Source organism: Cynoglossus semilaevis, chromosome 14 (genome assembly GCF_000523025.1).
Source record: "Cynoglossus semilaevis isolate Cse_v1.0 chromosome 14, Cse_v1.0, whole genome shotgun sequence".
NCBI classification, from domain to species: Eukaryota; Metazoa; Chordata; class Actinopteri; order Pleuronectiformes; family Cynoglossidae; genus Cynoglossus; species Cynoglossus semilaevis.
Window position 1 is genome coordinate 28,787,337 of NC_024320.1, and position 11,896 is coordinate 28,799,232.

An 11,896-nucleotide genomic window follows, 5' to 3' on the forward strand; every position below is an offset into this window, starting at 1 on the left:
GATGGTTTTCCCCTCTTTGTTTAACTGTTTGTTGTGAAACCTTCAGACTCTGGTACCAGAACCCAGGATTTTTCACGGCCAGACAGAGAGCTGCTCTGGGTTCTGCCTCTCTGTCCAGGATCATCTGCGACAACACAGACATCACAATGGTTCCGGCAAATTCTTTTGACGCCATCTCAAACAGAAACCGTCTCGTCCGCTGCAACAACATCCGAGCCCTGGATCTAGCTGCCTGGTTGGAAAGACCAATCGGTCCTAGGTGTTTAGGTTAGACATTTCTTCACTCTGATGGCGGTCTCTTCTCTGACTGCATTAACATGGTTTCTTTCCAAATCACCTGAAGGGGCAGACTAACCTGTTGTTCATGTCTAACGTTTCAGGTGCTGACTGTGTTGAAGGCTTTGGAGCAGAGGTTAGTATATAGTACTAACACAAGTGTACTTCAAATCAATATGTTTTTGTATCATGGATGTAGGATGTACTGCACAATACAATATGACACGATACAATTAAATACAATACAGTACAATATAATACTGTACAGTACAGTACACTATAAAACAATAGTTTGTAACTTGTTGATATTTGCACAAATAAACTCTTGTGCAGGCCTTTAGCAGAAAATATGTAAAAGTATTCAAAACACAATTTTTAAAAACATTTTTAAAAAATGTATGTACGCGTAGACCATTACACAACATAGATAAAATATATTTGAAAAACATAAATATTGGTAAAAATGTAAACATAATTTTGGGGTTATGGGTTTTTCATTATCGGATGGAAAACTGATAATGATTCTTACAGATATTCCACAATTATGCTAATATCGTCCGATAATATCTGTCGGCCGATAACATACAACATCACTACTTTTAATCCATGTGTTTGTAACTGTATGCTCCTTAACACAAAATTAGACTTTCAAAGTAAAAGTGTTTAATTTGCTCCTCCTCAGAATATAACTCAGCCACTGACCGACCCCCCAGTCCTGGTATTGGATGAGGTAATTGATCATATTTCTACAGTCTGTATCTTCTAATGTAACACGTGAAGAAGAATGTGGAAACCACATCGTACACAACACGTAAATAGAGACTAGATAAAAATACAAACTATGTAGAAATAGGCTACATATCGGACTCAGAACATTTCCATTTTATCCGGGTGTCCTGGACAACGAGGTAATTAATCTGTTTATCATGAACTGTTTCTTCATGGCTTTTTCATAAATGCTTTAGAGAAGCTTTGGATTTGTAGTATAATTTTGGACTCACGTGTAAAATATATATGTTGAAATATAGGGAATTGTAATTTTGGACATAAAGACATTTTCAATAGTGCATGTTTCAATGGAGCAGAGGTTGGTATATAGTACTAACAACAGAAGTTTGTAGAAAAATGTACTTTCAAATCAGTGTGTTTCAGTTTTTCTTTTGATTGATGCAGTTCATGTACTGCAGTGGAAAACAGATTAATACTAATTTTAGTGATATCTTAAATTTCCTTTCACTGACGTATTGAATTTCATCTGCAGACTCTGACGGAGCCGGATGTGATGGAGCCACTGGACCTCCAGGAGAGCAAGGTAATCGATTTGTATACAATATGATATGATACGACACGGTGCAATGCTATTACTTTTAACTACTAATCTATGTGTTTCGTATCTGTCTTACAAAATTAGACTAAAAGCAAAAGTGTTTAATTTGCTCCTCAGGATATGAGTCAGCCAGCATTGACCGACCCCGCAGTTCTGGTATTGGACGAGGTAATTCATCATATTTCTACAGTCTGTACGTAACACGTGAAGAATGTGGTTCAGCAGCTGTGTAAAGATGACTACATGAAAACCACATCGTACACAACACGTAAATAGAGACTAGATAAAAATACAAACTATGTAGAAATAGGCTACATATCGGACTCAGAACATTTCCATTTTATCCGGGTGTCCTGGACAACGAGGTAATTAATCTGTTTATCATGAACTGTTTCTTCATGGCTTTTTCATAAATGCTTTAGAGAAGCTTTGGATTTGTAGTATAATTTTGGACTCACGTGTAAAATATATATGTTGAAATATAGGGAATTCATGTCTTTGTTTTAAAGACATTTTCAATAGTGCATGTTTCCATGTAATATGATATCTATTTAAAACAGATCTAAGTTTAATTCAAGTGTCATCACAGATCTAATATATTTACACTGTGGTTTGGTAGAACCTTGAAGTATCTATTTTTCTCCTCAGATCCATTAAAACCTTCTGGTCCAGCAGGCCCCTACCGGGGTCGCTTCCTGTCTTCAGGGGTCGTGGTACTGCATCTGCAGACGGGGGACAAAGTGTGGTTGGAGTCCAGCATCGGCACATTTGGCCTGACCTCCCAGAGTTTCTTCTCAGGACACCTGCTGTCCAGTGTTTGACACAGACACCACTTGGTCTGTTGGCTTTAGGTTTTTGACGCTCCCCATCGCTGCACTGAACTAGTCCTTTTTTAATAGTTTATACTGATGTCACTGAGAGATGAAAAAAATGTGTGATTGTTCTACTGTAAAGAACTTATTGTAATTCTGATGGCGTGTACTCAAGGGTAGGAATTACCAGTATTAATATTACAGTCCTGGTAATGGTGAATGTTTAGTGTTGAGCTTTGTCTGCAGGATCTGTTCCACTGTCCTCCTCTTATTAATTGTATTTCCACTTCAATAAACACCAACAGCAAAAAAAAAAAATCTGTCTTTATGTGTGATTATGGACTTAAAAAAACAGAACTACAATCATACGCTCGTCCGTCGTTGTTCACAAACTTCTTTACGTACTTCAGGGAGGTGACATCAGTATAAACTCATCACTGATTGGAGGCTGTAGCACAATTCTGCCTGAAAAGTTAAATCGCAAAATCACGTGTTGTCGACAGTTACATTGATTGTGTACGTGGAGCTGCCACTCAATTCGCGCCTATCGCCATGAATGAAGCAATTATCCAAAAAATGATCAGGTGGTGTGGTATTGCCGTTTCAAGCTTTCTTCCCCATGTCTATCACATTTGGTGTGAACGCAACGCTGACATACAGTGTTCTCTACAAGCAAGTAGTCATGGGGAATGTGAGAGCTATGGCAGCCTTAAATTGAGTTTAAATAAAGTTTTATTTTATTAAATATTAATGAAGACTTTTAATTGTGAATTCCCACTGCTAATTATCTAGCCACAGTTTATACACAACACAGGTGGATTTAAAATAATTAAAATCTTGACATTTAGTCACTCTGCAAAATTATTCAATCCTTATTGAAATTGTGAAAAAAAAGTGTTTTCTGTTACAGCTATGCCAGCCTCAGAGCAGAACAAGTTTACAGGCAAATCACTGCATTCTTTTGTAAATTACAGATATCAAAGAAAAAGTTTATTTTTTCAAAATATTGTAAAATGGAAATAAATAGTAAAAACATTTTTTGTTCGAATCACTGCCTCAGAAATGTTGCTGTTGTTCAACCAGTGAAGGTTGGGGGAGTTCCTCCAGAACGAAGAGCAGGAAGAAGAAACTCTTTGAAACTGAAACTGACAGAAAATTCACCAGAGCTAAACGTGGGCGAGGCTTCTGTATATAAGTGAAAGCAAATCACAGCACACAACAACAGAGAAAGCTTCTTCATTACAGCCTCACTGATTCCCAGAAGGATCTCCACAGACGCAGGTAGGAGTTCAGATTTTCCTTAATGACAAAAATGTCAAAAGAATTTAGGAAGTTTTTTTCTGACTAAATTGAAATTATTATTTCCCAGAGATGCTGCTCTCGCTCCTCTTTGTGCTGGGCCTCTGTCTGATGCCTGCTGACTCCACAGCAACAGGTGAACGGCGTCACACACGGAACATACATCTCTGCAGCCTCTCCCTCACTGTACTGAATATTTTTATTATCATTATTCTCTTTGCAGAAGAGTTTCTGGGCAGTCCGTTTCTGCAAAGCTGTTTTGAGGAGGCAAAGAAAATCGTGGATGATGCTTATACCTACTCCAGAGAAGAGTGAGTTTTTAAACATAAACTGTAATTGGAGGGGCCTACAGGGGGTGTGGGGGGGGGTGCATTTCTTTTGACTGACTTTTTGACTGACTGACATATTTTGTAAATTTATTTTATTGTTATTGTTAATGTCAAAACAGACTAATACGCGAGTATCCATGTGTGATTTCACCCAACCCAATTTTACCCCTGTAGGCTTGAAGTTCAATTTTTCAAACCATCACTGATCTCACGTCATGATAATACTGGTGGAAACTGACAACAGATCTTTCTGTGACACAAACAATCGTTTAGTTTGGTTTGTTCAACCATGTGACCTATCAACCATAGGACCTTAAACCAGGACAAACAGACTAACCAGGACAAACAGACTCAGAGATAGCTTCTTCCCGAAAGCTATCTCAGCAGTGAACAATAGTTACAAAACCAGTTAAACTAGTCCACACAATTTCACACTTTACTAATCACAGTGATCACTGTGCAATAAAGAAACAACTATGTGCAATAACTAATCACACCAAAGACATGTTTGTTATATGTTTGATATATTGTTTTCTTCTACTCTTTTTTTTTTTGCATCAAGTGAGTAGTGCTCAAATCTCATTGTACACTGTACAAGGACAATAAAGGCTATTCTATTCTATTCTATTCTATGACCTGTTCTTCTCCAGGAGTCGGAGGCGAATCCGTAAGGATGCGGTGAGTCCCCATGATGTACTGCGTCTCCTCAAGCAGCCCCGAGGAGACACACGCTCAGCAGTCAGGTCTGCAGACTACATGGCACAAACCCTCCGTCTGGTGCAAGAAAGGGTCCATCATGTGCACAAACGCTCCCTCAATGCAACAGGTCAGACAGGCGACGACGACTACAACACACACACACTCTGTTACAGCTTTTCCTGGTTAATATTTTAGGTCCATATTTAAATCCGTAATCCAGAAGCAGAAGTTAGGACTTAGCAGACTTGTACAAAAACATACTGTATTTTTGTGAAGTGTTGTTTTCCACCTTTTTCAGATTTGCTCTCTGAGGACAATCTAATAAAGCTCTCTGAAATCACTGGATGTGCAGCCCGGGCCAGGCCTCCAAACTGCCGCACCATACAGAACGTAAACAAGTATCGTACCATCACCAGTGTCTGCAACAACCTGTGAGTGTATAAAAAACATATTTTTGTTCCACTTTTCCAATGTCAACATGGAACCTTAATTTTTCAAAAAACTTCAAAAAATCAATACTGATAGTAGGAACTGACTTTTGTGACATGTTGCATTAAACACTTGTGAAATGACCTCAAAGCTATTGGGCCATACACCACAGTGGATGTGAACACTTCCATGTGATTTGTTTCTAAACCTCGATGTTTGTCCTTTTTTTTTTTTCAGAAATTTTCCTCGTCGTGGTGCCTCTAACACTGAGTTTGGCCGCTGGCTGCCTGCTGAATATGATGATGGCATCTCACAACCAAAAGGCTTCAACAACAGGACCATTAACAACTTCCTGCTCCCATTGGTATAACTCATGAAAAACAGAAATCGAACACACTGATTAAAATCAACTTGAATGAACAAATGTTTCCTTCAAATTCCTCCAGGTTCGACAGGTTTCTAACAACATATTGCGCACCACAGATGCCGGCGTGGTCAGCGACAAAGAGTTCAGTCATTTGGTGACCTTCTTTGGTCAGTGGAATGACCACGACCTCACCTTCACACCCTTCTCCCCGAGTATCCGATCCTTCAGCAATGGCATTATGTGTAATGAGAGCTGTGAGAGAACAGAGCCGTGCATCCCCATTCCAGTTAGTGTTTAAACCCAAACCTCCATATTTGAAATTATTTGTTGACCTAAATAAAAAATTCCTTATGATTTTTATACCACTCTAATCCAACCAGATTCCTCCTGGTGACCCTCGCCTGCCCTCACGCCCCGACAGCTGCCTCACTGCATTCAGATCTGCCCCTGCCTGTGGAACGGGATACTCTGCCTACAATTTTGGTGGCGTTCCCAACAGGAGGGAACAGATCAACGCCCTGACGTCCTTCCTGGACCTTAGTCAAGTGTACGGCTCTGAGGAAAAGCTCGCCCTCAAACTACGGGACCTTCAAAATGATGGAGGCCTGCTACGTGTCAACACCGAGTTCAGAGACAACGGGCGGGAGCTGCTGCCTTTCATTGAAGCTGAAGAAAACATTTGTGCCACTCGCAGGAGAGTTACCAATGACACCAACGCTCAGGAGGTGCCCTGTTTCATCGCAGGTCAGTTGTGGTACAAATTGAATCTCATCCAGAGAGTTTAGTTGTAAAAATCTGGGCTTCTTCTTGGAGCTTCAATAACGTTTCTTTCCTCAACTGAGGAACTTCATCAGAAACCAAGAAGAATTCCAGTTGCTTACAACTCAACTCTTTGGATAACATGACCTGGATGAATGAAAATCTTCACAGACAAATTAAATCTCACTATGTAGTCACAGGAGAAATTATAAGGGGAATTTGGGGGTCCAAGAAATCAACAGACAGTAAGAGGCTTTCAACATTTTCAACAAGTACCCAATTGAATGCTGTAAAACTGTGATTCCAAACCACTGTGCAGTGGCCCACGAGTGTGCTGCTGAAAATGATCTAATTTCACTTAATTGGTCCCAAAAACTATTATATATTTATTGCAAATAATTTTTCTAGTTTGTCAATGCGTGACAGGCTGAGCAAAAAAATCCTCTTTCGCTACGTGGCAGCAGATGGTTATTAAAACTAAAAAAAAAAGGTAATCAGAGCTGTTAAAGAAGATCTTTGAGTGTCTTTCTTCAATTCCTGCCCGTATATCACTATACTTTCTGTGAGATTTTTGTTTGGTGGTCAATCGATGACTTCTCAGAGTTTGGGGAGCTGGGGTCAGTCCCAGAAGTTATTAGGTGAGGGTGGGGTTCACCCTGGGCAGTTCATCATTCCACCAGAGGCACACGAATAAAAAATTTAAACGCCATTAGTTGCAAGAAGTCATGATTAATCACAATTCAAAATCACAGTCAATTCAAAAGTAGTGTATAGCACACTTTCAAATGTACTGCTATATGAAGAAGTGCCAAACAGCGTTAACATCTTCGGCCGTCCTGCCAAGCTGAACACTCAGGATCACATGATGGTGGAGGCTTTGCGGGACAGGCTGTTTAAGTTTGTGGAGCAGCTGGCTATGGACCTGGGTTCTCTCAACATGCAGAGGGGACGTGATCATGGCCTGCCTGGTAGGATGATCCACTCGGTTCGAATACTTCTGAAAAGTATCATGTTTTTTTTTTACCTCCAGCTTAACAGTGGATCTTTTTTGTTGCTATCCTGCTCCAGGTTACAACGCCTGGCGTAGGTCATGTGGCCTGTCTCAACCCAGGAACCAGGCAGAGCTTGGTCAGGTATTGAACAACACCAATCTTGCCCGAAGGTTGCTAGAGCTCTATGGTACTCCTGAGAACATTGACGTCTGGATGGGAGGAGTGGCAGAGCCTTTTGTCCCTGGTGGCCGTGTGGGGCCTCTGTTTGCCTGTCTCATTGCCAGACAGTTCAAGAACGTTCGTGATGGTGACAGGTCAGTGTACCAGTGGATTTCTCTAAGAATGTTTCTTTTTGACTCTCTATTGTACCTACCTGTACTACCTGTTTGTTGTGAAACCTTCAGACTCTGGTACCAGAACCCAGGATTTTTCACGGCCAGACAGAGAGCTGCTCTGGGTTCTGCCTCTCTGTCCAGGATCATCTGCGACAACACAGGCATTACTATGATTCCAGCAAATCCTTTTGACGTCATCTCAAACAGAAACCGTCTCGTCCGCTGCAACAACATCCGAAACCTTGACTTGTCAGCTTGGACGGAAAGTCCAAGAAAAAGTCCTAGTTGTTCAGGTTAGACATTTCTTCACTCTGATGGCGGTCTCTTCTCTGACTGCATTAACATGGTTTCTTTCCAAATCACCTGAAGGGGCAGACTAACCTGTTGTTCATGTCTAACGTTTCAGGGGATGACTGTGTTGAAGGCGATGAAGCAGAGGTTAGTTTATAGTAATATAAAAATGTATTTTCAAATCAGTGTGTTTCAGTTTTTCTTTTGATTGATGAAGTTCATGTACTGCAGTGGAAATCAGACTAATACTCATTTTAGTGATATCTTAAATTTCCTTTCACTGATGTATTGAATTTCATCTGCAGAATCTAACGGAGCCGGATGTGATGGAGCCACTGGACCTCCAGGAGAGCAAGGTGATAGTTTAGTAACAGCGATGATATGATACGACACGATGCAATGCGATGCAATACAGCGTGTTACCATGTAATGCAATGCAATACAATACAATACAAAATTGACATACGACATTTTTAGGCCTGTAAAAGTGTTTTAAAATATAATAATTAAAATATTTTTTAAAAATGTGGGCATCAGTAGGCCAAAAAACTAAATGTATTTTTCATAAAATACAGGAAAAAATATAAATATAATTCTGATATTTTGATATATTTGAATCTCAAAAAACAATAATGAACAATAAGATAAACATTAAGGTAAACATCAAAGTGTTTTTATTAGTTTTCTATATTACAACTATTACTTTTAACTACTAATCTATGTGTTTCGTATCTGTCTTACAAAATGAGACTAAAAGCAAAAGTGTTTAATTTGCTCCTCACGATATGAGACCCCGCAGTTCTGGTATTGGACGAGGTAATTCATCATATTTCTACAGTCTGTGCATAACACGTGAAGAATGTGGGTCAGCAGCTGGCTGTGTAAAGATGACTACATGAAAACCACATCGTACACAACACGTAAATAGAGACTAGATAAAAATACAAACTGTGTAGAAATAGACTACATATCGGACTCGTTTTTTAATTTTAGGCAAAGAATGCAGGCCCGACGGATCCTCCGGGTGTCCTGGACAATGAGGTAATTCATTTGTTTATCTTGAACTGTTTCAAAATGTAATTTTGTACTCACTATAAAATATATACTGTATGTATATTTATGTATAAATATAGAGAATTTATCTCTTTCTCTTGAAGACGTTTTTCAATAGTGCATGTTTCCATGTAATATGATATCTATTTAAAACAGATCTAAGTTTAATTCAAGTGTCATCACAGATCTAATATTTATACACTGTGGTTTGGTAGAACCTTGAAGTATCTGTATTTTTCTCCCCAGATCCATTAAAATCTTCTGGTCCAGCAGGCCCCAGAGGCACTACTGGTCCTCCTCGTCCCACCTCACCCCCCAACAACAACAACAATTCAAGTCCAAGTCCAAAACCATCCTTCTCTGTGGCCCAGAGCAACTGCAGGCCGTCTGCAGATAGGATCATTCATTTTTGTCAGGACCTCCACAACCACCTAAGTCTCTACAGTGCAGACACAGGCCGTGTCACCCCCGGTGTCTATCAGTTCCGCTTCTTCTGCCTGTCTTACATCAGTGCAGGAAAGGTGGACCTGTGGCGTAACAGTAAAATGGTATTTCGCAGTTTTAATCGTCAGGTTTTTGACGCTCCCCGTCGCTGCACTGAACTAGTCCTTTTTTATAGTTTATACTGATGTCACTGAGAGATGAAAAAATGTGTGATTGTTCTACTGTAAAGAACGTACTGTAATTCTGATGACGTGTACTCAAGGGTGTTTAGTGTTGAGCTTTGTCTGCAGGATCTGTTCCACTGTCCTATTAATTGTATTTCCACTTCAATAAACAACAACAACAGCAAAAAATAAATAAATAAAAATCTGTCTTCATGTGTGATTATTTTTAACTTACTGTTTGAGCAGTTGTGTCAATGAATCTACCATTAGAAATTGTTTCATTTATAGCTTAAAACGTTGTGTTTAAAGTAATGGGACAAATGTAAAGGGTAAAGCATCTCGACTGAATGATTCATTAATAAATGGGGTTTTTTGGACTTTAATAGTTTATATAGAACACGTTTGAATGGCAGACGTCTTTAAAAACGTTGATGAACAATCTTACCTGTAGATGGAGACATTTTTCGTTTGTTTTCGTCCCGTGAACGTGTAGTTCAATGTCATAACGGGTGGGTTTAAAATATTACATTTGAATTTAAAAAAAAGAAAAAAAGTGATTTAAAAAATGAAGTGAATCAAAGTCAAAAGTCATAAATTATTTACCTTACATTACATCACATCCCGGGTTTATTAGAAATGGTTGAGTCCGTTTTCTATCCACCATTTTGTTCTCTAGCACAGCAGTTTTTGTCAAAGGAAAATGTGAAAAATACCGTTGCTTTCTCATTTTAGTGCGATTAAACCTCGAACGCTAAATACTTTCCACGGGAACTGAGATACTGTTTGTGGGCTATTTATTCAAAAGCTATTGTTTTTTTTCGCTATTTCTGAGTGAATGTTTAGCTTACCTGTAGCAGCGTCTCAGCTCAGCCTTGACTATGTTCGAAGCTAACTGTGGCTAATCGTAGGCTAAGTTGAAACGGCGCTGTACTGAAATGTCTTATCTCCCGCTGTGTATTCAGCTGCATTTGGCCAAATTTAGGCTAATATTAAATGCAAGTTTTACTTTAATTTTATTTAACATTATAAACCATTTCTAGGCTTGTTTTTTTTAGTTAATTGTAGTTTTGTAGTTTACCGGGAGTTATCTTCCATCCCGTTTTTTCTTCTTTTTTTTTTTATTTTTTATTATTGATTAACACAGTTTATCTATTTTTTTGTCAGGCTAACTTTTTGTTATTTTGCAGTAATTTGCTAAGTTAAACTAATTCAGTTTTTTATTATTATTTAAAAAAATATCTTTTTGTGTGTAAGTGAATGGACTAAACTTTAGTCGTCTTTTGGATTGTTATTTTTTGTAAACATGTAATTACCTGTTTAAACTCAGTTACACTGTTGTTTTTAGTCACCTTCTGACTTACTTTTTATGAACCGAACTCCGACAATACTTTGTAATAAGTAATTGTAATTTCATTTGTAAATAAATATTTGAATTTTTTTTAATCCAAAGCTATAATCTTTTCATTCCGTAAATGTTTTAGGGCAATTTCCTTTGAGTTACTGCTACCGGTTCCCCAAGATTAAAGGAAAGGTTAACAACTCAGAGGTAACTAATCAAATTAGTGTGACATTCTGATCACATATTTAAAACACTTGCAACTATTTATTTCTGCATTTGTGTCTTTTCTGTCTTTATCTACCTGCCCACCCTGAAGAGGATGTGGGTGGAAAGGAAAGAACAAGCACTTTGGCAGAGCTTACACACAAACATTTACACATGTGGTTAACAATGTGTCTGTTCTGCAGCCCATATGGGCTGCATGTGTTGACATACTGCAGGTGGAACATGTTGGTGGTGGATCTAGGAAGAAATGTGTTTTTCTGCAGCAAAGTAAGTGCGTTTACAGCTGTGCGTCATCTTATGAAAGGTGATCAGGAGTAATAATAAATATTTATAGATGTAATTAGGTACAAGACACAAATACATGTCTGTAGAAAGACTGAAAATGACCATGGAATTTAGGAGAGTCTCAAACCAAAACAACTGTGGCCTGACGACAGTTCATCTATTTTATATTTTCCTCTAAAAGATGATAAAAATGTACAAAACTGACACCAACTACAAACTGTCGACTGAGGCCATAAACTTCAGTAACAGAATTGTCATTTAGCATTAAAACGGAGGTTCTCAAACCATCATGTGAACCACAGTTGGCACTTGGGCTCCCTCTACTGGCAGACAGCGAGACTGAAGTTTATGTGCAAGTGTTTATGGCTAACAACTGAACTATTAAACTTATTAGGATTCAGTTGTCCCTGTGGTTAACTGGACTTATGAGCTGCTATATTTTGATGGCGGTCAAAATGGTGGTACCCGGTA

General features: G+C 38.8%; 2 protein-coding genes and 1 long non-coding RNA gene across 3 annotated transcripts in view; all 3 read left to right on the forward strand.

Annotated features, from left to right (window-relative positions):
• Nucleotides 1-9,784, forward strand: part of mpx (myeloid-specific peroxidase) — a 15,568-nt gene extending 5,784 nt beyond the window's left edge. The window contains exons 13-19 of the mRNA XM_025062527.1: nt 7,124-7,265; nt 7,366-7,603; nt 7,694-7,917; nt 8,031-8,062; nt 8,221-8,271; nt 8,909-8,956; nt 9,215-9,784. Coding sequence (XP_024918295.1) covers nt 7,124-7,265; nt 7,366-7,603; nt 7,694-7,917; nt 8,031-8,062; nt 8,221-8,271; nt 8,909-8,956; nt 9,215-9,223 — 744 coding nt within the window. The 3' untranslated portion in view covers nt 9,224-9,784. The remainder of the gene's footprint in view (nt 1-7,123; nt 7,266-7,365; nt 7,604-7,693; nt 7,918-8,030; nt 8,063-8,220; nt 8,272-8,908; nt 8,957-9,214) is intronic.
• On the forward strand, nt 12-1,007 carry LOC112488073 (uncharacterized). The gene is made up of 3 exons (XR_003051791.1): nt 12-267; nt 381-412; nt 959-1,007. It is a non-coding gene; the product is annotated as an uncharacterized LOC112488073 (long non-coding RNA).
• LOC103390484 (eosinophil peroxidase-like) lies at nt 3,566-6,338 on the forward strand. The gene is made up of 8 exons (XM_008326363.3): nt 3,566-3,696; nt 3,785-3,850; nt 3,938-4,025; nt 4,694-4,869; nt 5,041-5,173; nt 5,409-5,535; nt 5,618-5,824; nt 5,919-6,338. The coding sequence occupies exons 2-8, from the start codon at nt 3,787-3,789 to the stop codon at nt 6,321-6,323; spliced, it is 1,200 nt and encodes a 399-aa protein (XP_008324585.1). The 5' UTR covers nt 3,566-3,696; nt 3,785-3,786; the 3' UTR covers nt 6,324-6,338.
• Nucleotides 9,785-11,896: the final 2,112 nt, after the last annotated feature.

Bases quoted from the DNA above. Each gene is read 5' to 3' on its own strand.
- LOC103390484 (XM_008326363.3), top strand. From the start codon at position 3,787: ATGCTGCTCTCGCTCCTCTTTGTGCTGGGCCTCTGTCTGATGCCTGCT. The intron at 3,851-3,937 runs GTGAACGGCGTC...TTCTCTTTGCAG, and splicing joins TGCTGACTCCACAGCAACAG to AAGAGTTTCTGGGCAGTCCG. The intron at 5,174-5,408 runs GTGAGTGTATAA...TTTTTTTTTCAG, and splicing joins ACCAGTGTCTGCAACAACCT to AAATTTTCCTCGTCGTGGTG.